The sequence below is a fragment of the Balaenoptera musculus genome, chromosome 3 (assembly GCF_009873245.2).
Source record: "Balaenoptera musculus isolate JJ_BM4_2016_0621 chromosome 3, mBalMus1.pri.v3, whole genome shotgun sequence".
Classification (NCBI taxonomy): Eukaryota; Metazoa; Chordata; class Mammalia; order Artiodactyla; family Balaenopteridae; genus Balaenoptera; species Balaenoptera musculus.
The window spans coordinates 158,819,608-158,847,324 of NC_045787.1; the positions used below are offsets into that span (position 1 = coordinate 158,819,608).

At 51.7% G+C, this 27,717-nt stretch overlaps 1 protein-coding gene and 1 pseudogene across 1 annotated transcript; one reads left to right on the forward strand and one right to left on the reverse strand.

Annotated features, from left to right (window-relative positions):
- Positions 1-103: 103 nt before the first annotated feature.
- MAP1S (microtubule associated protein 1S) lies at positions 104-27,717 on the reverse strand. Its single transcript, XM_036848633.1, has 7 exons — positions 27,574-27,717; positions 26,225-26,326; positions 24,641-24,723; positions 23,586-23,726; positions 20,600-22,985; positions 2,254-2,489; positions 104-1,290 (listed from the first exon to the last, which is right to left on the reverse strand). Exons 1-7 carry the CDS (start codon positions 27,692-27,694, stop codon positions 1,135-1,137), a joined length of 3,225 nt encoding a protein of 1,074 aa, XP_036704528.1. The 5' UTR covers positions 27,695-27,717; the 3' UTR covers positions 104-1,134.
- On the forward strand, positions 6,078-7,003 carry LOC118893275 (annotated as a pseudogene).

Here is a 27,717-nt window from a genome sequence, read left to right on the forward strand (position 1 = left end):
TTGTTTGCAATTAAAATTTTTAACAAGTTTGTTGTCCCTATTAAAAAAAAAAAGGAGTTATGATATATGAATGAGAAAAAGACAAATGTCTAATAAAAAAAAGTGAACCAGCTAATTGAAAATAAATATAAGAAAATCTCCCTGGAAAGAAATGAAATCAGAACAAGGAGGCAGCACCTGTATGTACTCAACCGTTTGGCCAAGATGAAAAATCAGGGTGATACAACCTCATGTATAAACAGTAACCCATCTTGAGACCCTGGACTAAGAAGTCTCTCCTCGTGGGAAAAGGGGGGTAGGTATTGAGGGGTTAGGACTTGGTCATAAGTTTTCTAAGGTCACCATTCAACCCAGTGCAGATGGCATCTTATTGAAAACACTATCTAGGTGTTTCTGTACATGCAGAATAGAGAGATCAGGGAGGGGGTTCATCAGGAAATTGATGTTTTGTAGCTTTTAAGTTTCAGATTGCTTTTTGGTTTTTTTGACCAAGCCAAGTGGCTTGTGGGATCTTAGTTTCCTGACCAGGGATTGAACCCAGGCCACATCGGTGAGAGCACTGAGTCCTAACCACTGGACCACCAGAGAATTCCCTCAGATTACCTTTTAAGACCTTGCTGTAGAGTGAGACTTTCCTGCCACGAGTGCCAATTATCCCTAGGAACAGAGGGCAACTTTTGTTTAATGGCTTTGGAGCACAGAGACTGGGGTTCAAATCTCTGCTAGGCCACTAAATGGTCTGTGTGGCCGGGGTCTGGCAGCTGCCTTTCCCGTCTATAAAACGGGGCTCTCATGGCCGCTGGGATGGGCTGGAGGGCCATGGTCAGCAGCAAGCTCCACTGGCCAGCGGTCATCACCTGAGAGGCACTGCCTCCCTTGGGCCTGGGTTTTCCCATCTGTGACACGGAAGCCAGAGCATGCCTGACCTGGAGGCTACTGGGGATTCCAAAGAAGCTGTCCCCCCCCAAAACTGGGGACCCACATGGCAGCAGTGACCGTCCGGGGTGCTGCCAAGTCTCCTGCCGGCAGAAGGAACTGAGGCCACAGCCGCGCGGAGTACCTGGTTTATTTCTGACACAGGTGCACCTCAGGACTGCGGCGGACTCGGGGCGGGGGGTGGTGCTGGGGGCGGGGCTAGAACTCCACCTTGCAGGCGGGGAAGGCCTCGTCCTGCATGGACACAGTGCTGTTGCTGCCCAGCACCGTGATGCCCAGCGCCTGGTGCCGGGCGTGCGTCTCCTCGTACCACTCGTGCATCGCCACCGAATCGAAGGTGGGGATCAGGGTCACCTGTGGGTGGGACAGATGGACCAACGGTGAGGGGGAGCGCCCTCTGCCCTCCCGGCCCAACCCCAAGGCATCTGAGGCCCCTCTTCTCTGACCGCGTTTGTCTCCACCTCCATCACCTCTGGCCTGGATGCCTGCAGCCGGCGGCCAGCCTGTCCCCGAAGTCCCTTCTCCTTCCCATGGCACCCGAAGGACCCTTTCACAAGCCAGGAGACCGGACCACTCTTCTGTGAATTCTTCTCCATGCTTCCCGCCCACCCCCACCGCTGCCATCGCCCCCTCTTCTCTTGCCCAGGCCTCCCTCCAGCTCCCTGAATACACTAAGCTTGCTCCCGCCACTGGCCTTCGCCCACGCTGTGCCCTCTGCCCGGGACGCTCCCTCCCAGCTGCTCCATAAGCTGTGTGCCAAGGCTGGTGTCAGCACACTCACAGGCTGAGTGGGCGGCCAGGTATCTGGAAGCTCCTTCTATCCAAATTCACCTCACCCTTCAAGGTTCTATTTCAAGGCTTCCCATGGGGACAACCCCAGCCCTCAGGGTCAATTCTCAACGTTCTTAGCTGTGTAGACACCACACATCTCACCTATTCCTCCTGGCTGATTCTCATAACATTAGGGAGGTTCAGTGCCAGGGGTCAGGCGAGGTGATCAAACCAGCCCCACCCTGCGACCTCACCCAGGTTTGCTGCAGACAAGGAAGTGGATGTAAGAGGAACAGAGTCCCCAGAGCTGGGTGGGACTCCTGCATTTGACCTCATTGCCGCATGGCCTTGGGGGCATGGCTTAGTCTCTCTGAGCCCCACTCCCTCCTTGGATGCTGGTGAAGGTCACACCAACCTCACAGGACAGTGTGGGTTCAGCAGGAAGACACCGGGAAGCGCTGGCCCTGCCCAGTGCCAAGAGCTTGGGCAATGTCCCAGTGACATTTGCTGTCATTGGGACTGTCTCACACCCGGGTCGTCACGCACCTGGAGGTCACGGTCCCACTGCTGCTTGCCAGCCAGAAGTGCATCCAAGACAGCCCGCATGCCCTCTTCCTTGTGCTGGTCCTGGCCACTGATGACGTAGCAGAGCGCACGCACCCTCCGGAAGAACTCCTTGTCCACCAGGCGGGCACTGCCCCCGCTGGGCAAGTAGGCCAGGTCGAGGTAGACGGGGGAGCTCGGCGGGGCCAGTGACCCTCCTGGCCGACTGCCAGCTGACCCTGTGGGTAAGAGGGATGGGGTCAGTCGTGAGCTCTCGGGACAGGGAGGGGCCGAGACCCAGGGCCCGGGACAAGGCTCCCAGCTCCACCTGCACCTCTCTGAGTGGCTCCCTCCCTGGCAGGAAGGCTGATCTCCATTTTATGGTTGACAAGCTCTCCCTGGCTTGTCCTGCAAATACCCCAGCCAACCCCTCAGTGCCTGGACACTCCCTGGCCAGTCCCTGGACACAGACATCCCCAGGGCCTGAGGGAGGGGGCAGCCAGGGAGGGCTCCCTGGAAGAGGGGGTTTTACAGCTTGAGTTCCTAAAGCAGCAGTACCTGGAATTCTCAGCAGCATCCACCTGTTTAATTATTCAAGGGGAGCCAATCGGGCATTTATCAAACTCCCCTGGGCACCGCACCCTGGGGACACGGCAGTGACCAAAACAAACAAAAATCCCTGCCCTCAAGGTTGACAGGGAGCCAGAGTGGGTGTAGGAAGGAGAGCTGAGAGAGGGTGACGCAGGCTGGGCAGCCTGGATGGAGCTGCAGCAGCTGCTCTCAGGGCCTTGTCCATGCCCTGAACCCAAAGCCTGTGCAAGGGGGACAAGGCCACCATTCCTGGGCCAGTGAACTCATCAACTGATTGAGGACGTAGCCAGGTCTTGCGCACAGGAAGCCTGCCAGGTGTTTGGTGTCTTAAGATCATAAACGTTGCCCAGACCAGGGTGTGGGCCCAGAGGGCTGCTGGGGCATTTGCAGAATGAATGAAACCCCCAGCTTTGGGCAAGTAGCGCCCCTCACTCATAACTGGGGACAGTGGTGTCGAGGACCCTGAGTGGTGCCCCAGGAAGGGAGAGCCACCGTGGCTGTGGAAGGCGAGAGGGGGACAGGAGCAGCAGAGGCAGAACAGCAAAGCGAAGACAAAGGGAATGTGCGCAGAAGCCATGGGGCAGGAGGACAGGGGTAGAGCAGGGACCGGCAAGCTATGGCCTGTGGGCCAAATATGGCAACTGCCTGCTTCTGGAAATACAGTTTTACTAGAACACCCACTGAGTACTTACTGAGCTGTTTTTGTGCTACAACACCTAGCTGAGTGAGTAGCTAGCTGAGTAGCTGAGAGAGAGACCATCTGTCCTACAAAGCTGAAAATGCTTACCCTCTGGCCCTTTAAGACAGGCTTTGCTGACACTAATGTCGATGGTTGGTTTATCAGAAGCAGTGGGAGCAGGAGACCCTGAGTGGCCAAGACTGTGGCCTTTGGAAAGAGGCCAAATGCCCAGGAAGAGAAGGTCTCAGATGATCTCCAGCCTCCGGGTGCCAGCCTTGTCCATGGGCCCTAGGGGCCACCCTCTCTCTCTCCCTGCCACTATGCTGGGAACCCCTGACCTGCCAAAGGTCACAAGGGCCCATCAGATGCCTCTCTTGGAATCTGCCCAGGAAAGACAAGAAGTGGTGGCTCAGGGGGGCGCTGAGGCTAGAAGACAATCAAGAGACGACGGTGGCCAGGAGCTGAGGACAAGCCACATGGGGAGAGAAGCTGGAGATGCCTGTCAGCTCCCGGAGGGCAGGACCACCCCAGGCAACTAGAATAGGGCTCAGTCCAAAGCAAGCGCTCAGTGAACATGACCTGGAGTTATTATGACTGTCATCGTTGTCGCTGATTTCTCACCAGCCCTCCCTCGGTAATTCTAGACCTGCTCTGACTGATGCAGTGGCCACCAAGCACTGGAACGTGGTGTGAGCCAAGGCATGCTGGGAGTGCAAAACACGCACCAGGCTCCCAAGATGTAGTGTGGAAAGAGAAAAGGGAACTATCTACTAATATTTTATATTGATTACATGCTGAAAATCATTTTGATATAGTAGTATGCAGGAAAGAATGAACACAGCAGGATTCTGGGACGATGGTACAGTAGGAAGCTCCAAGAATCTGCTCCCCACCTAGAGAGTTGTGCTGGCAGCCCCTCAGCATAAGTTTGAAGCAACTTACATGGGACTTAAAGGACTGTAAATTTTTTCTTCTTCTTTTCTTCCACCTTCATTTTTTTTCTTTTTCCCCTTTCGGGAGACGAACATTTAAGCACTAGGACACTCAAAAGCAACTACTATACAGGGGAATTTAGAAGGCAACCACAGATGCCCAGCAAAAGGTACAGGATCAGAAAAGACATGAGAACACCCTAAGTTTACACCACAGACTGATCCCCAGCACAGAGACAGCCCACAATAATCAAACAAAGGAAAGAGCCACAGCAAACCCTGGGAAAGGGGAAATTTTAGATCTCAAGTTATCACATTATTAGATTCAAATGTACAGTTTTCAATAAAAAAAATCACAAGGTACATAAACAGGAAAGTATGGCCCAGTGAAAGGAAAAACATTTAACAGAAACCACCCTTAAGAGAGACCAAATGGTGGACTCACCAGACAAAGACTTAAAAAACTGCCCTAAAGATACTCAAAGAACTAAAGGAAGATGTGGAAAAAGCCAAGAAGACAATGTATGGAAAAAATACAAATATCAATAAGGAGATAGAAAACATAAGAGTAAATGAAAAGAAATTCTGGAGCTGGAAAGTACAATAACTGAAATGAAGAATTCACTAGAAAGATTCCACTCAAGGTTTGAACAAGCAGAAGAATCAGTGGTCTTGATGACAGGGCAATGGAAATTATTGAGTCTGAGGAACACAAAGAAAAATAATTGAAGAAAGTGAACAGAGCCTAAGGGACCTATGGGATACTATCAAGAGGACCAACATACACATTATGGGAGTCTCAGAAGAAAAAAGAGAAAGAAAGGGGCAGAAAGATTATTTCAAGAAATAATGGCCAAAATCTTCTTATATTTAATGAAAGACATGAACATAAACATCTAAGAAACTCCACGAACCCCAAATAGGATAAATTCAAATAGAACCAGACTGAGACACATGATAATCAAACTGTTCAAAGATAAAGACAAAGAGAATCTTTTTGTGGGAAAGAAGTGATAAAGGGGACGTTTATAGGTATAAACACTTTTATTAATATCTCAGATCAACAGCCTAACTTTACAACTTAAGGAACTGAAAAAAGAAGAACAAAAGTAAATCCAAAGCTAGCAGAAGGAAGGAAATAATAAAGATTAGAGCAAAGATTTTAATAGAGAGTAGAAAAACAACACAGAAGATCAGCAAACCCAAAAGTTGGTTCTTTGAAAAGATTAACAAAATTGACAAATCTTTAGTTAGATTGACTAAGAAAGAAAAAGAGAGAAAAGAGCAAGAGAGAAGGGGCAAGGGAACCGGGAGCAGCCGGCGGGCGGGAGGCGGCGGCAGGTGCCCATTGTCCGGGGGGAGCTCCGCACCTCCCCGCGCCCTTCACCTACTCCAGGGGCACGCGGCCCAACGGGCCAGGGCGGGCGGGGGTCTCCTGGAGGCCATGCGCCCGGAACCGCCCGCGGGGCTTGGGCGGGGCGCGGGGTCACGCTCCCGGCTCCTTCCACTCCCGCTGTGAGCTGGCTGCCGGCGAGGGCGCCGGGTGAGGGGAGCGGCGCCCGGCGCTGGGGCGCGCGGGGGCGGGGAGGGGGACCGGAGGCAGCAGGGGAGGGGCTCGGGCCACCATGGACGACAAGGCGTTCACCAAGGAGCTGGACCAGTCGAGCAGCTGAACGAGTGTAAACAACTTAACGAGAACCAGGCTAAGGAAATGTTAACAAAAGAATCAAATGTGCAAGAGGTCCGTTGTCCTGTTACCGTCTGTGGAGATGTGCATGGTCAATTCCATGATCTTATGGAACTCTTTAGAATCGGTGGGAAATGACCAGATACAAACTATTCATGGGTGACTATGTAGACAGAGGTTATTATTCTGTGGAGACTCTGACTCTTCTTGTGGCATTAAAGGTGCGTTATCCAGAACATATTAGAATATTGAGAGGAAACCACGAAAGCCGACAAATTACCCAAGTATATGGCTTTTATGATGAATGTCTGTGAAAGTATGGAAATGCCAATGTTTGGAAATACTTTACAGATCTGTTTGATTATCTGCCACTTACAGCTTTAGTAGATGGACAGATATCCTGCCTCCATGGTGTCCTCTCCCCATCCATAGATACACTAGATCATATAAGAGCCCTGGATCGTTTACAAGAAGTTCCACATGAGGGCCCAATGTGTGATCCGTTATGGTCAGATCCAGATGATCGTGGTGGGTGGGGTATTTCACCACGCGGTGCTGGCTACACATTTGGACAAGATATTTCTGAAACATTTAACCATGCCAGTAGTCTCACTGGTTTCTCATGCTCACCAACTTGTAATGGAGGGATACAATTGGTGTCACGATTAGAATGTGGTTACCATTTTCAGTGCACCCAATTACTGTTATCATTGTGGGAACCAGGCTGCTATCATGGAATTAGATGACACTTTGAAGTATTCCTTCCTTCAGTTTGACCCAGCACCTCGTCATGGAGAGCCTCATGTGACCCGGTGCACCCCAGACTACCTTCTGTAAATTCCTCCTGGGAAAACCTGCCTTTGTATGTGGAAGTATACCTGGCTTTTAAAATATATATATATTTAAAAACAAAACAAAAAAAAGCAACAGTAATCTATGTGTTTCTGTAACAAATTGGGATCTGTCTTGGCATTAAACCATATCATGGACCAAACTGTGTCATACTAATGATGAGCATTTAGTACAACTTGAGACTGAAATTAGTTCAACACCATGTTCTAGATCGGTCGGTCTTAACAGTTTGCCTGCTGTATTTGTAGTAACCATTTTCCTTGGGACTGTTCAAGCAAAAAAGGTAACTAACTCCATCTCCTTTTGCACTTACTTGAAGATTTTAGTTAGAGTGTTTAACTGGCATGGATTAATGGGGTTGGATTTTTATTTTTAAGAAAAATTCATAAAGCTAAGTTCCACTTAATTCATTACTGTTTATTTTATTGAAATGTATAATTAACTGAAAAATTCTTGGGAGTACGTTGTCATAACATTTAAAGAGATTTCCCTTCATTTAAACTAAATTACTATTTTATGTTGATCTGCATATTTCTGTGTATTTGTCATGACAGTGCTTGCATTCTATTTGGTGTACTGAGCAAATAAACTTTCCATTTTAAACAAACAAACAAACAAAAAAAGAAAAGAGAGAAGACTCAAATTAGTAAGATCAGAAATGAAAGTGGGGATGTTACTACCAATCCTACAGAAATAAAAAGCATTATGAGAGTACTATGAACAATTATACACTAACAAACTGGATCACTTAGAAGAGACGTACAAATTCCTAGAAACACAAAACCTACCAAGACTGACTCACAAAGAAATAGAAAATCTGAATAGACTTATAAATAGTAAGGAGACTGGATCAGTAATCAAAACCTCCAGGGCTTCACTGGGTTTCTACCAAACATTTAAAGAAGAATCATTAGAAAGGAAAAAGTAAAGTTATCTCTGTTCACAGATGATATAATATTATGTGTAGAAAATCCTAAAGATTCCACACACAAAAAAGAAACCTGTTAGAACTAATAGATGAACTCAGAAAATAGCTGGATACAATATTAATGCACAAAAAACAACTGCATTTCTATACGCTAACAGTGAACAATTCAACAAGGAAATTAAGAAAACAATTCCATTTACAATAGCATAAAAAGAATGAGATACTTAGGAATCAACTTAAAAAGGAGGTAAAATATTTGTACACGAAAACTACAAAACACTACTGAAAGAAACTAAAGAGAACATAAATTAATGGAAAGATAGCCCATGTTCATGGATTGGAAGACTTAATATTGTTAGGATGCCACCACTACCCAAAGTGATCTACAGATTCAATGCAATTCCTATCAAAATCCCAGTGATTTTTTTTTCAGACATAGAAAAAATACATTCTAAAATTCATATGGAAGCTCATTGGGATCCCAAGTAGCCAAGGAAACCTTGAAAAAGAAGAACAAAGTTGGAGGATTCACATTTCCTGATTTCTAAAATTACTACAAAGCTATAGTAATCAAGGCAATGTGGTACTAGTATCAAGACAGACATATAGATCAATGGAATAGAATAGAGAGCCCAGAAATAAACTGTCACATATATGGTCAAATGATTTGTGACAAGGGTGCCAAGAACATTCAATGGGGAAAGGACAGTCTTTTCAGCAAATGGCCCTGGGAAACTGGATATCAACATGCAAAAGAATGAAGCTCAATGCTTATTTAGTGCCATATCCAAAAATTAACTCAAAATTAACTCAAAAAGCAAAATATAAGAGTTAAAACTATAAAATTCTTAAAAGAAAACATAAGGCAAAAGCTTCATGACACTGGATTTGGCAATGACACCAAAAGCACAGGCAACAAAAGAATAAATAGACACACTCAACTTTATGAAAATCAAAAAAATTTGTGCATCAAAGGACACTATCAACAGAGTAACAAGGCAAGCCACAGAATGGGAGAAAATATTTACAAATCATTATCTGATAAGGGATTAATATCCAGAATATATAGAGAACTATCACAACTTAACCACAAAAAGACAAACAATGTGACTCAAAAATGGGCAAAGGGCTTCCCTGGTGGCACAGTGGTTGGGAATCTGCCTACCAATGCAGGGGACACGGGTTCGAGCCCTGGTCTGGGAAGATCCCACATGCCGCGGAGCGACTAAGCCCGTGAGCCACAACTACTGAGCCTGCGCGTCTGGAGCCTGTGCTCCGCAACGAGAGAGGCTGCGATAGTGAGAGGCCCACACACCGCGATGAAGAGTGGCCCCCGCTCGCCACAGCTGGAGGGAGCCCTCGCACAGAAACAAGGACCCAATACAGCCAAAAGTAAATAAATAAATAAATAAATTTAAAAAAAAAATGGGCAAAGGACATTTCTAAAAAGATATACAAATGTCCAACAAGCACATGAAAAGGTGCTCAACATCACTAATCATTAGTGAAATGCACATCAAAACCACAGTGAGATACCACCTCACACCCATTAGGATGGTTACTATCAAAAAGCCATAAAATAACAAGTGATGGCAAGGATGTGGAGAAAGTGGAACCCTTGTGCACTGTTGGTGGAACGTAAAATGGTACGACCACTGTGGAAAACAGTATGGCAGTTCCTCAAGAAATTAAAAATAGAATCACCATAAGATCCAGCAATCCCACTTCTGAGTACATACACCAAATCTGAAAGCAAGGGTCTCAAAAAGGTATTTGTACATCCAGGTTCATAGCAGCATTAATCACAATAGCCAAAAGGTGGAAGCAAATCAAGTATCCATCAATGGATGAATGGATAAACAATATGTGGTCCATCCATATGATGGAATACTATTCAGTCTTAAAAAAGGAAGCTCTGTCACATGCTACAACATGAATAAAGCATGAGGACAATATGCCAAGTAAAAGAAGCCAGTTACAAAAAACCCCAAATACTATATGTTTCCCCTTATATGATGTCCCTAGAATAGTAAATTCAGAGACACAAAGTAGAATGGTAGTTGCCATGGGCTGGGGACAGGGAGGAATGGGGAATTAGTGTTTAATGGGGACAGAGTTTCAGTTCCACAAGATGAAAGAAGTTCTGGAGATGGATGGTGGTGATAGTTGTACAACAATATGAATGTACTTAATGCTATTGAACTGTGCACTTAAAAATAGCTTAAGGTAGTCAATTTTATGTTACATTAATTTTAGCCCAATTTTTAAGAATTGAAAAAAAAAAAAAAAAAGCACAGCAAGCCCAAGACTGCTATCCTTAGAAAGCTGACAGGTTGGCCCTTGGCTGCCTTCTGGGAACTTGGATTTCAGAAGGGTTCCCACCATTTCCAAAATTCCAGACTCCCCAGGAAGGGGTGAGCAAGTGTACAGCATAAACTACATTGCTGTACAAGCAGTGTAGGCATGGTGAGCCACTCTTCTTATCATTTGGGAAATGGTGGGAACCCTTCCAAATATACATATAAAATTTGATCATTCTCAGATATATTTGGTCTTTATCCACAGTTCCTGCCTCACACCTCCTAAAACCCTTGGAATTTTCTGATCAGTAAGAGCAATGGGAGCATCTTTTGTTACAATACTTGGTTTCTTGTCCTCAGTTCCTGAAACCACTTCAGGGCCATAAAAGTGAAATGAGTGTCTGTTATTCAAAACAAGCCCTTTCCAACACAAGGTTTCTGCTAATGAAGGTGACTTTGGATCCCACCCCAGGGTGGGGGCTGGTTGCCAAGAGAACCAATCATATGATTAAGGGGTTAAAACTTTCAGTCTTGCCCTTTGATTTTGGGGGAGGGGAGAGGGGCTTGAGGTTGAATCAATGGCCATTGGCCAATAATTTAGTCAACCACAACTATGTAATGAAGCCTCCATAAAAGCCCCAAAGGACAGCTTTTTGGCCCTTTTCCAGAGAGCTTCCACACCAGGGAACCAGAGTGCTTCTACGTGCCACTGTGTGGGGCCCCAAGCTCCCTGAGGACATCAGATCCCTTGTTTGGGACCTCCTCCTATGTATCTCTTCAACTGATTGTTGATTTGTATCCTTTAACAGTGTTTTATATGTAATAAATTGGTAATCTATGGAGTAAATGGGTTTTTCCTGAGTTCTGTAAGCTGCACTAGCAAATTAACCAAACCCAAGGAGGGGGTCATGGGAACCTCTGATTTATAGCTAGTCAGTGAGAAGGACAGGTAACAAACTCGACTTGCAATTGGCATCCTGAGTTGCAGGAGGTCATCAGAACCCCCAGTTTGCAGCCAGTTGGTCAGAAGCACAGGTAGAAACCTGGGCTTGTGACTGGCGTCTGAAGTGGAGGGTGGTCTTGTGGGACTGAGCCCTTTACCTGTGGTATGTGATTCTATCTCTGGGTAGAGAGTGTCAGAATTGATTTGAATTCCTGGACACACTGCTGGCATCCAAGAATTGCTTGTTGGTGTGGGGAAACCTACACACAGACACACACACAGTGGAACTGGGTCCAGGAACCCTTTTTGATTGGTGTCAGGAGTGGGATTTGCTAGAATGACCCTGGCTCACAGAAACATTTGTTTTTTAAAGAGAAAGGATAAAAGGGTGGGGAATGAGCAAACGCCGATCCCCAGATAGCTACCTAGTCACCCACAGTATGAAACTGCAGCTGCACTGTGACCAGTTACTAAAGGTAAAAGTTACCAATGGAATGTAGAAATGGTAGTAGACGCAACACCCAAGGAGTTGGCTCGCTGGATATATAAGGAAATGCAAAATAATAAGCAAGCAGCATGCTGAATACACAGCTTCCTGGTTATTGTTATCTCTATCAGCCAAAATGAAAGTTAAAAAAAGTGCTGGTTCGGGTCTTGATGTCGAACCAAGTTCAGATTTGGGTAGATCTGAGGTTTGGCCATTAGCCTCAAAGCCGCTCAGAGAGGGAAAAATTATGCAGGGGCAACAGGAAATACCTCTAAGGTCTCTGGTCACCAAGAAGGTAGTTAATGTAGGGGGAGGGCAAAACCAAGAAACAACTAAAACCAGGGGAGAGAGTGTAAAGAAACCGACTCACTTTGTAGACTGGTATCATCAGTTTCGTGAAGAACCTTTACCAAAATGGATCGTGGGAGTAACCAGTTTGGGGGCTGTGTCTTTGGTTTTGAAGGCTGCAGAGCAGAAGAGCACATCTGGGTTGATGCAGGACCCGAAACTCACTACTGAACAAGCACAGATTGTTCCAGACACACAGGAGGTTATTCCCGAAGGAATAACCAGCCTGGTCGACTGGATAAACGCCACTGAAACGTGTGTTTATCCTGAGAGGGGGGACTGCCCAACTCACCCCATAAATGCCAAGTGGGACACCCCAGATGAAGCAGCTGAGATGCTTCCTATGCAAGCCATGTGGGATTAGCTTTATAACTGGGACATTCACCCACTGAATATGCCTGTTACCCAGGTTTTGGTAAATGCTGTGATTAACGGGACCCTTGTTGCATGGGCACCCCATGGAACTTTACTGCTACAAAACTGAACAACAGTTCAAGAAGCCTTATCAGATCTGCTATCTCAGCTTCCCTGATGACACCAAGAACATTAGAGTAATTATGAAAATGGGGAGAGACAAAGGGGAGAGTCAAGGGACTTGACCTAGTGGAGTGGTAATCTTCAGATGGCTGCTGAAATGTAGAATGAATAAAGCAGACACTGACAGAGTTGAAACAGGTGAAACCGAGCAGCACCCTGTGGGGCTCCTGGGGACGGAAGCCTTTCTGTGTCCCCCGTTCCTTGTTTGTAGGGAACAGACTCCAGCCTCCATGACCTTCCCTGAGTCCCAAAGGGCAGATTCAAACAGTTGCTAATCAGGGAAGGGAGGGGATGCAGAGACAAGGGAGGAGCCGCCAAGAAACAATAGTGCAGCCTTGGGGCAGGGTCCTGGCTCCACCTCAAGAGATGCACATAACAATATCTTTGAGCTCTTTACAGAACTAAAACCCCCAACAAATGGAAGATGTCAGCATTATTCATTCCAGAGAACAGCATCTGAGGCCAGATGAAAGGAACCAGAGAAGCTCATCAAGAGATTACCTGAGACCGGATTAAAGGAGTACAGGCCCTGCACACACCTTAATCTTATCAACAACCCCACCCTTGAACCACTGCTACAAAACTCCTCACCAAATCCCCCCTGGGTTGGGGGACACAGTTTTTCAGGGGCATGAGCCCACTGTGCCCCCCTTTGCCTGGCAAAGCAATAAAGTTGTTCTTTTTTTTTTAAAGCTATTCTTTTCTACTTCACCCAAAACTCTCCCTGCAAGATTCGAGGTGGCACTGGTTCACAGAAGCCGAGTTTTCGGCAACAGATGCAGCACTACCAGAGATTGGGTGGACCAGTGCGGCCCCCAACGTTTTGTTAAAGGGCCCCAAACAAGTCCACTATTTACTCTAGTTTGGAGGAATTTCGAAAGCCAGGAGGCAAAGATTACAAGGAGAAACCTGACCAGGAACCCCCTGAGGGTGAGGATTAGGAAGATGAATCAAGATAAAGACTGAAGCAGAGGCCAGGATCTTCTGGCTCCACCCCCGGGGTGGGGACCCAAGGCCATCTGCACAGGCGTGGAGAAAAACGGCCAGGAGAGGGAGGAGACTTTCCCAGGATTCCTAGATACAGGAGCCCAAAGCACTGTGATTCCAACACCTGTTGGTGAAGTCTTGGTGGGGGGGGGCTAAGGTTAGACTGGGAGGAACTGGAGATGCAAACGTTGATGGGATTAAGGTGAACATTGGCATGAAAACTGGGGTGAGTGAACAGACTTTGTGTGAGGTGGTCACATCTCCTTTACCTGACTGTATTACTGGGATGGAGATTATGGCTGACTGGGGATTGCCCCCCCTACTTAATATTGTAAAGCAGAGGCCTGTAAGTCCGCCCTCCGGCCAGTTTTAATTGGCGACGCCAGATGGGAGCTGCTAGAACTGCCCGAGCACACACAGGTGGCTAACACAGAGTGATCTAGAACGCCTGGTGGACAAAAAGAGACGACCACTTTAATTCATGATATGCTAGAAGCTGGAGTGTGGGTACCCACGAATTCACTGTACCGTAGCCTTGTGTGGCCTGGGGAAAAGAAGGATGGTTCATGGAGACTAACTGTAGACTATCGAGACTTAAACTAAGTTGTACCACCCACCGGCTCAGCCGTTCCGGACACACAGAAAATGCAAGGAGGCTGCTACTCAGTGAGTGACCGCGTAAATGCTTTCTTCCCTGTCTCGATCTCAGAAAAGAGCCAGCAGCAGTTGGCCTTCACATGGGAAGGATCCCAATTTACCTTTCTTGTGCTGCAACAGGGGTATCTGAACTCACTGGCTTACTGTTGTGATTTGGTCAGAAGGGACGCGGACTTGATGCGGGTCGCCAGTGTAACCATACACTATACTGATGGCGTTATGGTGATAGCGGAAACCATAGGGCAGGCTAGGACTGATCTGAGTGCAATGGTGACGCACATGACCAACTGGGGTGGGTTAATAAATCCAGCACTGGTCCCCAGGCCTGCCCGAACAGTCAAATTCTTAGGAAGAACCTGGGCAGGGGCCACCTGGGATATTCCACAAGAGACTAAAAATAAACTGCTGTCACTGTCCTCCCCAGGACCAAACAAGAAGCCCAGCGTTTGGTTGGTTGATTTGGATTTTCATCTGGGAATGTTGCTCCCATCTGTAAGACTACCCGAAAGAAATCTCTGAGTTGGGGACCCGAACGAGAGCAGGTTGTGTCTGAATTACAAACGGTGGCAGCCCTCTCAACTTGGCCTTTGGGCCCTGCTGACCCCCGACTCAGATATGATTTGGGAAGTGTCTGCCATACTCTGTATACTCTGCAGACTGGAGCTTCTGGCAAAAGCCCACGAGCACCTCCCAGCAGTGACCACTGGGATTTTGGACCAGAAAATTCCGAGATGCTGCCGCCCATACACAGTATTTGAGAGACCATTAGTAGCCTGCGATTGGGCATTAACTGAGGTCACCTCGATTACTGATGGACATAAAATAATCATGAAACCTGAGATGCCCATAATGTCTTGGGTGATGTTGGAGAAACACTCCAATGAACGCAGTGCCCAGAAGTGTTCCATAATAAAAAGAGAAATGGTTCATCCAAGAGCACGCTGCCAGGGGAACGCAGGGAGGCACCCACTGGATCATGAGCACGTAGCCTCTTTTCCTCTAGGACCGACTTTGGAGCCACCTGAGGAGCTGCTGGAACCGACTGGCACGTGGCCTTGCCCTGTGGACGGCTCTCAACTGAACCACAAAGCACGGTTGCTTTATGGATGGCAGTTTCAAGATGAATGGATAGTAACCTGCTTGGAAAGCGGCTGCATTAAGACCAGGGGATGGCGAGACTCTGATTGGAGGCAGCGAGAACAAATCGGCTCAGTGGGCTGAACTGCACGCTGTTTTCCTAGCAGTGGTGGAAGAATTGAGCAATGGTAAAAGCCCCTATGTTTGGGTTTTTACTCCTGGGCCGCAGCCCATGGCGTGGCTGTGTGGTCGGGCAGATGGGCAATGGAAACCTGGACTATTAAAGGGGTGCCTGCATGGGGCGCGGCCTTATGGAAATCACTCTGGGAATTTAAGGGGCGTGTTAAAGTAGGACATGTCAATGCCCACCAGAAGAACCCCTTCCAGGTTTGGAAGGTCACTGAACCACCAAGTGAACGTTTTGGGAGGGCGGTCCATGAATGAGTCGGCATGGGGAGAGGGCTGCAGCAATGCAGGGCCCCACACATGGCCGGCAAGTGGATTACACTGGACCGAAGCCAGTAGCCCTGGGGCGGGGGGCTATCAATGAGCCCTAACAGGAACAGACACCCTGCACTGGGTTTGCATACCTGATGGTAGATGCAAATGCTCAAAATACTGTAAGATTGGAACAGAAAATACTGTAACAACTTGAGCCACTGAGTTACATTTCTTCGGACCAAGGGGTGCACTTTACAGCCCATACTGTCCAACAGTGGCAAGAGATTTCACACCAGATGTGTTGCGTATCATCCTCAGAGTAATGGTTTAATAGAAAATTGGAATGGGCGGCTGAAGCATTTGCTGTCTAAAACCAGGGGAGATACAGGCTTGAGAGGCTGGCTTACACACCGTCACGAGCATGTGCTCACACTCAACATGAGCGGGGCTGAGGGCGGGTCCCCACTGGATAGATTCCTCCACTTTTCTGGGGGTGTGGGCAAGTCGGGGTGGGGGAAGATGCTGACGCGACTGTGTCATTCTTCCCCGCATCACAGCAACTTTTTTTTTTCTTCTCCTACTCGATGCAGTGGTCCCAGAACCAGGGATGCAACTGTGGGGGCCAGAAGCAGGGATGATTCCTAAACAAGAAACTGTAACTCTACCTTTAAACCTTTATGTCAGAATTCCTAAGGGCCTGATGGGCCCAGAATGTGCCTTCACCCCCTCTGGCAAAGTTGGTGCTGACGGTGAATGCTGCCGTGCTGCCTAGCGGTTGCAAGAGCCCACTAGTTCTGTACCTGTGTAACCCTACTCTATGTCAGCGGCAGTGGACGGGGCAGGGGAGACACCTGCCAGCCTAGTTTCCTGGCAGCAACCTGGACCAGCACGGTGGCCAAACTAACGTCCCTTCCAAGAGTGGAAAAGTGTGGGTAAAGATAAATGACAAATGGAGAAGAAAAATAACAGCTGAGGGTAAAGGGATGAATAAGTGGGTTATGCAATGAGGGAAATCCAACATTTTATTAGCACCTGGAGAGAGCCTCAGAGCAAGAGAATAATATAATCTCTTAGCAGAAGGATACCGGATGCCCAGCAGGCTGAAGCTAGTTTGCTGAGATCAGCCCTGATTTTGGGACCCGACAAGATTGAACAGCAGCCTGCACACCTGAATGGCACTGCTCTGGAAAGACGTTCTGGTCCTGAGATATATTAATGAACAGGACCAACTGTTAAAAGATTAAATGAAATTCTAGTGATGCGCCTGTATCTTCTGACTCCTATTTTTCGGGCTACGTCTACTACAAAGGATAACATTTGGGAACTGCTTCCTACTGGGACCTCAAACTGTGTGATGTATAGCTCCCAGCAGACTGATCTATGTAATCACTGTGTAATTATAGATCTTGACAATCAATTGCTTAGAAAGGTCCCTGGTTATGATGGACAAAATAAAATGGCAGCATGCCCAACATGGGAGGGTGTGCTGTGCACAAGCACATGTCACCCTGTTTCTGTGGATGGAAAACGATTCATCAAAATAGGGAAAGACACTGGGTCCCTGATGGGATTAAAGCAGTGGGCATCACATGGTAGCTCAAGTTCCCCTGGGGTACGGCCCTACGAGAGACAAGGCAGGCCATGGGAAACCTCATGGCATACTCAAACTAAATTAAATTACATCTAGGTGTGCTTACCATGCATCTAAGCCTAGTCTGGGGGACCCAAAATTTTGGGGTGCAAAACATGCACCCTATCTGCACCCAGGCCATTAGTACACAATGGCAACAACGTCTCTGGTGGATTCAACAACACTGACCCACAAGCCAGAAACAGCCTTAGGGTAAATAGGTGCTAGTAGGTATCCTAGGACAAGTGGAATTTGTTTTTAAGGAAGAGTGGCATTCAGAGGAAAAAGATTAATTAGAATAGGCAGACTAGGGGGAGTTCTCTTCCAGGTGGAAGGCGAAGGATGGGAGCCAGCCTGGAAAGAGAATGAGGTTTTAGCAAAGTGGGTCAGGCAGACTCTGCCAATAATGCTGGATATGCTAGAACTAGCACTGGGAAGAGCCGTGCACCCCGATCCAACAAGGCCTCTTGACTATTTAAATACATATGCAGGCTGAAGTGCCCGGGGCAGTGGCCCTCAATCCTAGCTGCTGAGGCTCAGGGGCGAACACACCTATCGGAATATTACGGCCCTCCAAGCTTATGGAAGTTCTCTGGGGACATTTATGATTTACACAGATGCACCCTGACTGATCACACCTCCAGTAAAGCTAGAAATAAAATATACCCTGCAGCAGTTAGTTGGGATAGGAATATTCTAAATACAACTCGTGTCCTCCCCATAGGAGGGAGGTGGGCCCTGTGATACAACACACAATGGAAATCAGACTCAGTATAAGCTTGTGAACTTGTCCCTGGTTACCTTGGAATCCGGAGCTAACTGAATCGTGGCCAATGGTCACGACCTCTGTCCTTAATACCATCTGGTATACGGGTAAAGGCAGATTCTGTTGGGAAGGCAAAGTGAACACGTCTGTAGCTCTTACTGATTTGTTCTGTAATGAAAATGAATCGTACAGTAACCATATTTCGATATGGTGTAACCTTGTCGTTGGTAAGATTCAACTACCTCATGTAAATGAGTCTTAGGGTAACACTGATATTGATGATGATGTATTGAGAGCCTGAGTTAAAGCCTCCTCAGGAGGTAATACCTGTGGAAAATGACTGGCCTGAGGAGGAGCAGGATCTAGCTAATCACCAGCTGATTTCTGTGCTGAATAGTTCTGCACAAATTGATCGTAAGGTACAAGTAGCAAATGACGTTTCTCTAAATCGATCCCAGGACTTCCCTGGTGGCGCAGTAGTTAAGAATCCGCCTGCCAATGCAGGGGACACAGGTTCGAGCCCTGGTCCGGGAAGATCCCACACGCCGTGAAGCAACTATGCCTGTGCGTCACAACTACTGAGCCTGCACTCTAGAGCCCGCAAGCCACAACTACTGAGCCCACGCGCCACAACTACTGAGCCCACGTGCTGCAACTACTGAAGCCCACGCGCCTAGAGCCCATGCTCTGCAACAAGAGAAGCCACCGCAATGAGAAGCCCACGCACCGCAACGAAGAGTAGCTCCCGCTCGCCGCAACTAGAGAAAGACTCCACACAGCAACGAAGACCCAACGCAGCCAAAAATCAATCAATCCATCCATCCCTACCCCACACCGGCTTCTCCAAATGTCTGGCCTAGTTATGTCGGTACTATTGCTACATCTGGTCTAATTAATGCAACCCCAAATATAAGTGCTGTGATAGGTATGATTGCTTTGCTGTAAGGGATCTGTTCCACCAGGGGGAGGACTGCAGTATTGTGATTTATAAGAAATACATACATTTGGTCATTCTCAGATACATTTGGTCCTTCATCCACAGTTCCTGGTTCACAGCTCCCAAAACCCTTGGAATTTTCTGATCAATATGAGCAATGGGAGCATATTTTGTTATATTTGGTCTCTAGTCCTCAGTTCCAGAAAACACTTTAGGGCCAAAAAGGTGAAATGGGTGTCTTGTTATTAATAAGAAGCCCTTTTCCATCACAACCGGGTTTATGTTAATGAAGGTGACTTTGGATCCCACCCCAGGGTGGGGGCTAGTTGCCAGGAGAACCAACCTTGTGATTAGCGGGTCAGAATTTTCAGTCTTGCGCCCTGACTTCTGGGCAGGGGAGAGGGGCCTCAGGTTGAGTCAATCGCCATTGGCCAATGATTTAGTCAATCATGACTATGTAATGAAGCCTCCATAAAAGCCTCAAAAGGCAGCTTTTTGGCCCTTTTTCAGAGAGCTTCCACACCAGGGAACCAGAACGCTTTGTGCTACCATGCAGGGCCCCAAGCTTCATGAGGACATAAGATCCCTTGTTTGGGACCTCGCCCTATGTATCTCTTCATCTGGTTGTTGATTTGTATCCTTTAAGAGCCTTTTATACTGAATTGGTAATCTAGTGAGTAAATGGGTTTTCCCGAGTTTTGTCAGCAGCTCTGGCAAATTAATCAAACCGAAGGAGGGGGGCATGGGAACCTCCGATTTACAACCAGTTAGTCAGAAGCACGGGTAGCAGCCTGGACTTGTGACTGGCACCTGAAGCGGATGGTGCTCGGGGGAAGGAGCCCTTTACCTGTGGAATGTGATTCTGTCTCTGGGTAGACAGTGTCAGAATTGCGGGCAACTGTGGGACACCCGGTTGGTGTCCAAGAATTGGATCCTGGAAACCTTTCCAGCGTACGTGTGAGATAGAGGGTGCCTGCACGACCAGCCCCAGTAGAAACCCTGGGCCCTGAGTCTCTAAGGAGCTTCCCTGATCGACGGCACTTCACACGTGTCGTCACAGCTTGGAGCTCAGGGAATCAAGCACATGATATGTGACTCCACTGGGAGGAGGCTTCCAGAAGCTTGTGCCTGGTTTCCCTGGGACTTCCCCCTTGTCTTTTGCCTTTGCTGACCCTGCTCTGTATCTTTTTGTTGTAATAAACTCATGAGTATGACCATACACCGAGTCCTCCTAGGCAATCATCCAACCTGCGGGTGGTCTTGGGACCCTCCACACAAATGAGTTTAATAAAATACACTATTAAAATTAATTTCACCTGTTTCTTTTTGCTTACAGTGGCTACTGGAAAATTCACCACGATGGATGTTGCTCACATTACATTTCCATTGATGGTACTGCTTGAGCACCTTGGAATTGCAAGTGCTTAGAGAGTCAGACCAGAGCTTCCATTTTATTGGAGAAACTGAGGCCCAGAGAGGGTGGTGCGTATGGCTGAGACCACACAGCAAGTAGGGAACAGGAGGACTTGGGCAGGGAACCCACTGCAGGACTCCACCCCCAGGTACTTACCGGATGGACCTCGAGTGGTTGTCTTGGGGACTGAGGACTTTCTGGCCAGGGGTGCCCGACTTCCTTTGTCACTAGGCTCGCTCTGGGCGCTGAGTGGCCGACTGGCCCGGTCCCCACTGGCCAGCCCCTTGGTCTTTGCAGCGGTCACTGGAGTGGCTTTGGGGGCAGCGATGCCACGGCTGGGGCGGGTGAGGGGCTTCCGGGTACGGCCGAGGCCCTCTCTCTGCCGGGCCTGCTCAGGAGGCAGCATCTCAGGGTCCACCATGCAGATACTAGGTGGGGTGGGCAGTGGCGGGGGTATCTTGAGCGGGTCAGGCAGTGGGTCGCGGCGAGGGGCCCCAAAGCCCTCTGTGTCCTCATCCGAGTCCGCGGTGCCAGAGGCGGCAGGCAGGGGGTCCGAGTCAGACAGGGTAGGCAGGGACTCGCTGACGGACGTGGGTGGTGTCTCCTCCACCCCTGGAGCACCCGCCCGCTCCTGGGACCGGGCACTACTGTCATTGGAGCTGCCGGGGGACACAGGTGCCGGCGCCATGGGCACAGCCTTGCGGTGCTCAAACTCACAGGGTGATACCAGGCACAGGTCCACGTCGTGTGGGGAGGCCGAGCGGAGCACCCGCGGGCCACAGAGTGGGAGGCTCAGCCCGGCTTCACTTGCGGCGGAAGGTGGTGGCGGTAGCACCTGCTCAAAGGACACGGACAGGGACTCGTCCACCTCTGTGGAGTGCGGGGAGCCCACCTCGGCGGGCAGCGAGGGAGTGGTCACTGTGGGGGTGGTCACTGTGGGGGTGGTCACTGTGGGGGACGCATCCGGCCCAGGCTCCCCACCCCGCAGCGGGCTCAGTGACAGTGGCCCGCTGCTCTCAGTTGGGCCCTGGTGGGCTCCGGCGGGTGAGGGTGTGCACGGCTCGGGGGTGCTGGTGGCCAACAGCAGCTCCAGCGTCTTCTCCTCCAAGCTGCCGCCCTCCTCCCCGGCTGGGCTCAGCCCCAGTTCCAGGCTGCTCTCCTGGCTGGGCGTGGCCACCAGCCGGGGGGCCGGGGAGCCGCAGGCCTCCGTGGCGGGGCTGGCCTCTCTGCACCGGAAGCTAGGTGGGCTGCGGGGCCCATTCTCTGCTGGTGGGACACCCGGGCGGGGTGTGTTGGGTGCTCTGCGGGGCTTGGGAGCCACCTGGGCACCCGCTTTCTTGCCACTGACCACAGCGGAGGCCGCCCGCCGCACCTCCCGGGGTTGGGTCCGAGGGGCGCTCGGCTTGGGGTCCTTCTTCACCTCCCGGGAGGGCCTGGCTTCTTTCTCAGCCTTGCGAGGGGCCTCAGCCCGCAGTGGCTCCTTCTGGGCCACCCCGGGGCGCTCCTGGGCAGGCCTGGAGGGTGCTGTCGTCCGGCCCTCTCTCCTCAAACTGTCCCGGGAGCCCACGCTTTCCTTGCTCTCAGCTCGCCGAGGCCCCGCCAGGTCCTGAGGGGTCACCACAGGCTCCCGCAAGAACCCCAAGTGCTGCAGGCGGACCAGGCCATCCAGGAGGCGGGCGGGCGGCGTGCAGCCAGGGAACAGCACGCGCACCACCTTCTCGGAGGGGCCCGCGGGGTGCCACACCAGCAGGGCGCACACAGAGGCCAGCGTGTGGTCAGCGGCGGCCGAGGGCGGGTGCAGCACGTACATGTCCAGCCGGCCCACGCCCATCTTCTGGAAGAGCACAGTGGGCTCGGCCGGCAGCGGCCCACGGTTCAGAGGCAGGGGGGTGATGCCCAGCCGGGCCAGGAGGCTCAGGGCCAGCTCCGCCTCATCCTCCCCGCGTACCAGCCGCGAGGCGGCGGCACGGGCATTGAGGAACACGATGCCCAGGTTGGGGGAGATCAGCCTGCGCAGCCGGTCATCCCCAGAGCCCCCGCCAGCGGCCGCCTCATCACGCTCCGCCAGCTTGCGCCGCAGCAGACTGTTGAGGCCGGGGAGGCTGTCAGCGCCCGCGTGGGTCACCAGCACGGCGTCCACCCGGTCCAGGTGCCGCACCAGCTTCCAGAAGCTTGACTTGGGGTTGGAGCCACCATTGACCAGCACGGTGAAGCCATTGACGGCGAAGAAGGCAGCATCCCCAAGGCCGCCAGGGAAGATGTAGCAGCAGGGCCGGGCGAGCCTGAGGAAGCCCACGGAGGCCGGAGGCTCGAGCAGCTCAAAGGGGGACGGTGGCTCCAGCGACTCGGCCACGTACTCCAGGAACTCACGCAGGCCCTCAGAGGCCGGCAGCTGTACTGGAGGGTTCAACCGCAGCTGGAGCGCGCCCTGGAGGCCGGGCACCTCGGGTGCCAGCTGGGCCCAGTCACCAAAGGTCGGGCAGGTGATGGTGAGCTTGGGCGGGTCTGCAGGCGGGGGTGTGGAGGCCAGGAGATCCCGGATCTGTAGAGGGGGGAATGGTTAAGGGGTCACCTGGAGCCAGGCAACACCCAGCCCCTTGGGAAAACTAAGGCCCTTTGCCTGCCCTTGTCACACTCAGGACAAAAACCCAGCCTTCCCCACAGCCCAGAAGGGCCCATCACCACCTGTCCACCTCTACCCTCCCCCACCCTCTCTCACTCTCCCTGCCCCAGGGCCTTTGCACTTGCTGTTCTCAACTCCTAAAGCACAGCATCCTCCAGAGAGACCTTCTACACTCACCACCCCCCGCCACCCCTGTGTACTGGTTCTTATCAAACCAAACATGGTTTGCCAGTTTTTTGCTCATTTTGCCCCACCCAGACTAAGGGATTCAGAAGGGACCCCCATTCAGATGGGACCTAGAATGTGCGGTGCCACTTGAAGCCTCTGAGACATCTGCTGATCTACAGGCCCACACACTGTAGTGGGTCATGGGACTGGGCCCAGGAGGAGCACACGCCACCACCATTATCCCACAGAGGAGGAAGGGCGATGCTCAGGGGGACAGCAGGTCGCTGGAGCCACTCAGCCCAGTGGGGATGAGCCAGGCTTCAGAGGCAGGATGGTGAGGGGGCGGCTTACCTCTTTGTCCCCCAGGACCTGGAGGAAGTGGCGGGGTGAGAAGCCCCCTGTCTGGAGCAGCAGCTCCCCCGTCTCCTCCAGGCAGGGCCCAGCCAGCACCAGCAGCTTGTGAGAGGCAGGGTCCAGCAGAAGGTTCCGGAGCTGAGGGAGGGGGAGAGTGTTCAAGGCCCTATTCTGTGCAGTGACATAGTCAGCACCCCTCTTTGGGGTGGTCCCCAGCTGAGGAGCTGGGGGAGGGGGAGAGTGTTCAAGGCCCTATTCTGTGCAGTGACATAGTCAGCACCCCTCTTTGGGGTGGTCCCCAGCCCCTAATCTATATATAACCAACCCACTCCTGTCCCCATGACGGCCTGGCCAGTACTAAACTAGAAGCCGGGATTGTAGCCTGTGGGCCTCCTGTTGGGCTCGACCCCCTATCCCTGCTCCCAACTCCTGCTCATTCTACAAAGCCCAGCTCCAGTGCCCCCTCCTCCTGGAAGCCCTGCACACCCTTTCTGGGCTCCCCGAAGCCCACCTCTCCCTCTGGCCCAGCCCTGGTGCCATGGGGAAGAGGGGTCTGTGTCTGGCTCTGTCTCCTCCAGAGCCCCTTCAGGGGGCAAAAGGGAGCATTTTTGATCAGAGGAATCAACCTGTACAAGAGTATCTGGAGGGGTGTCCCGGGGCTCTATCTTGTTCATCTTTCTCATGGGAAATTGAGAGAAGAGTGCAGATGTCCACAAGCTAGAAGTATTAAGTCAGTTCAGACAACTAGCGGAGCCCAGCCCAAGGGAACGCACAGGACGCACACATGGGTCGGGTTCTGCCCTCCCACCTCCAGCCCTTCCCTATCTCATTCCTTCCTCCCAAACTCCAGCCTTTTCTGATTCCACCCGCTCCCACCATCAGCTCTGAGGAGGGAATAAATCGAGGCTGGAGTCATCGGGGGACGCTTCGCTGCTGCTGGGTGGCAAGAAGAGGATTCCAGGCAGCATGAAGGCAAGGACACGTGAGGTGAGGCCAGGGGATGGCACTCGTCCCGGCAGCCCGCTCCCCCCCAGGAGCCTACCCTTCCCTACCTCGTCACACAGGGACTTGTCTGATGGATTCAGGAGGACCAGCGTCTCCAGGGTGTCTCCACGGTGGTGCAGGCTCCGCTGGCCTGTGGGGGAACCGGGCCCTGTGAGTTTAGGGCTGAGCCACATGCATGGGGGTCAGCCTGTGGCAAGGTCAAACCCTGCCCCACTGTGTGACCCCAGGCGGCCATGAGCCCCTCCAGGACTCCGCTTCCCAGGACCCCCAGCCAGAGGGTCATCCAGGGATTAACAGGCATACGGCAGAGCTGCAGGTCAGGATGAGGCAAGAACAGGAAACCGCCTTGGCAGGCCTCACGCTGGAAACAGCAGTGACAACAAGGCCTCCACTGCTGGCAGGGCCCAATTCACAGCTCTCAGCCCTGCGGGGGACGCCACTGTCACCCTCATTTGCTAATCAAGGAGCCTGAGCCCAGGGAGGGCCAAGGAGGGTACACCAGGAAAAGGGCACAACATGGGCAAGGGCCCTGCGGCAGGACTGAGCTCTGTGTGTCTGAGGATCAGGAAGGGGCAGGTGGGGCTGCAGCAAGGGGCGGCAGGAGGGAGCCGAGGGCAGGGAGGCCTCATGGGCCACGGAGGGGGAGTGGGGTTGATTCTGGGATCCGAACCCTCGTCTGTCCCCCCGAGACCAGATGGGTTTCAAACATGAAGCACCCGGCCCTGCGTCTGGAGAGGCAAGGACCCTCTACTGCTGGTTACCCTTTATCAGTTTATCACGGGCTTCTTATCATGTGCGGATATTGCCCCATTCAGGTGGGGAAATTAAGGCACAGAGAGGGGAAGTGGCTGCCAAGGCCACACAGGGCGGATGGGATTTCCAGCTCCCCCAAATGGTGAGGGTCAGGAAGCCACCCAGAACCACTAGGACAATGAGGCGACGGACACTTCCTTCCCCTCCTGCAGCGGCCTGGAGGTGACTCAACAGGCTGGCTGAGGCAGGGGGGAGCTGCAGGCGACACCCAGGGCCCGCCCAGCAGCTGCTCTGTTCACCCCGGTCACCCCAGAATCCCCAGGGAGCCACGGGACATGTGGGGCTGGCCCAGGAACCCCAACTCCCTCCTCGATCTTGCTTTCTCAGCTCCCCATCTATTGAGCATCTACTGTGTACCTGGCCCTGTGAAGGAGTCACAAGCATAAACCAGACATAGTCCCTGCCACGCCAGGCCTACACTCCACCCTCCATTCCCGCTCAGCAGCCCCTCTTTCCAAATGTCCTGTCCCTTTGACTGGGCCCTTCCCTCCACCCTACACACCAGCCCCAGCTGCTTCTCATCCAAAAAGACCCTCCTCAGAGGTCTCCCTGTCCCCCACACCTCACTGCCTTACCTGTCAACTGGGGACAAAAACACAAGTTCTTGCCTTGTGGGTTGCTGATGACCAAAGGAAGTGAGTGCTTGCTCAGGGCCTGCCCCTGCTCTGCACTCAGTAGATCTCAGTTGTATCATTACTGTTGCTGCTTACAGCCATTCCCTGACCCCCATGCCTGGCATAGAGTTGGCACTCAAAGAACACCTGTCCACTGAATGAGCAGAAGGGGAGAGCTGGGGCATGCAGGGTCCCCAGCCTCACCTTTCACAATGCTGGAAAAGGTGGCCGAGTGCCGTGACACGAAGACCTTGAGCTGCTCATCGAGGCTGCAGACGCCAGGGTCAATGTCCCATGACCGGATGCCTGGTGGGGAGAGGGGGGAAGCGAGGTAGGAAATCAGCTGGGATTCCCAGCTCCCAGAATATTTCAATAACTAGCGGATGGCTGGCGAGGGCCGCCACAGGCCCCTCCCCTCAACCCGCCCCTGCACATGACGGCCTGGAAATTCAGAACCATCCAATGTGCCTTTGGAGCCCACCGCATCCACCCTCAAGGAACCCAAAGTGTAACTCAGGCATTTTACAGAGAAGACTCAGGACATCAGAAAGAAAGTCCCGGCCTCCTAAACAGTCATCTTGTCCCCTCTGTCATCCTCCCACCCCCACCACTGGTTTCACTGTTCCTCAGCCCTGCCAGGCACAGTTCCCATCTCTGAGCCTTTGCGTGAGCTGTTCCCACTGCCCAGAGGTCCTTCTCCCCACCCTTCATGTCCTCTCAGCCCTTTGCATTCTCTGAACACTCCTGTAACCATCTGAGCTTAAAACTTGGTCCATCTCCTCACTCACTTTGGTACCCGCCCCCACAACCAGACCCATTAGTCCTGTGAGGGCAGGCCTGAGCCTGCCCATGGTCCCCACGCTATCCCTGATGCCCTGTGGGGTGACATTCCTTAATCCTGTGAACCGAGATGTGTGCTGCCGTCCCATTTTACTGGCCACGGACGGCAGGCCCTGCCGATCTGAGAGATGGGGGACGGATGAATGCCCTCCAATCACGGTTTGGGGTGCACCACGCCTGCCGGTCCCACCGTGCCAAGTGGCTGCAGGTAAACCTTGCAGGTGCACCTATGACTCACATCCCCAGGTGCCAAATCCCCTGAGCAGGCAGCACCCGCCCACACCCCAATTAGCAGTTCCTCATGGAGTTGCGGAAAGTAGGCCCCGGAGCGCCGGGCCCAGCCTCCCCATCCCTGCTCCTCCCTCCAGGACTTCCAGGCCCGGGCTGCTAAGGCCCGAGGATTCGAGGAGGGCCCGGAGGGCGGGAAGCGGAGCCGTTGCCCATGTTGCCCAATCGCGTGGGTCCCAAAGCCTCGGCCCGTATCCCCTCCCCGGTCTGCAACCCGCTCGAGGCGGAGCAGTCCAGCCCAAACCCGAACGCTGTTTCCTCTGCGGGCACCCACGGCCTCTGCCTGCGCCCTGTGCCTAACGGTAAGGGGATCGGGGCACCGGGGCCCCCGGATCCAGCCGCCCCCCGCCCCATCCCCCGGCCCTTAGGCCGAGATGCGCCGCCGCGCCCGCCTCCCCGACACCGCGTTTCCGGGCCGGCCCGACCTCGTTCAAGCTCCTCCAGCACATAGGCTAGCAGCCCGGGGCACCCGCACTCGCCGCCCACCACGAGCAGCAGTGAACTGGGCGCCTCCACCGACCCGGGCCCTGCCACCGAAACCGCCATCTTCCCGCCGGCCTGACGCTCCG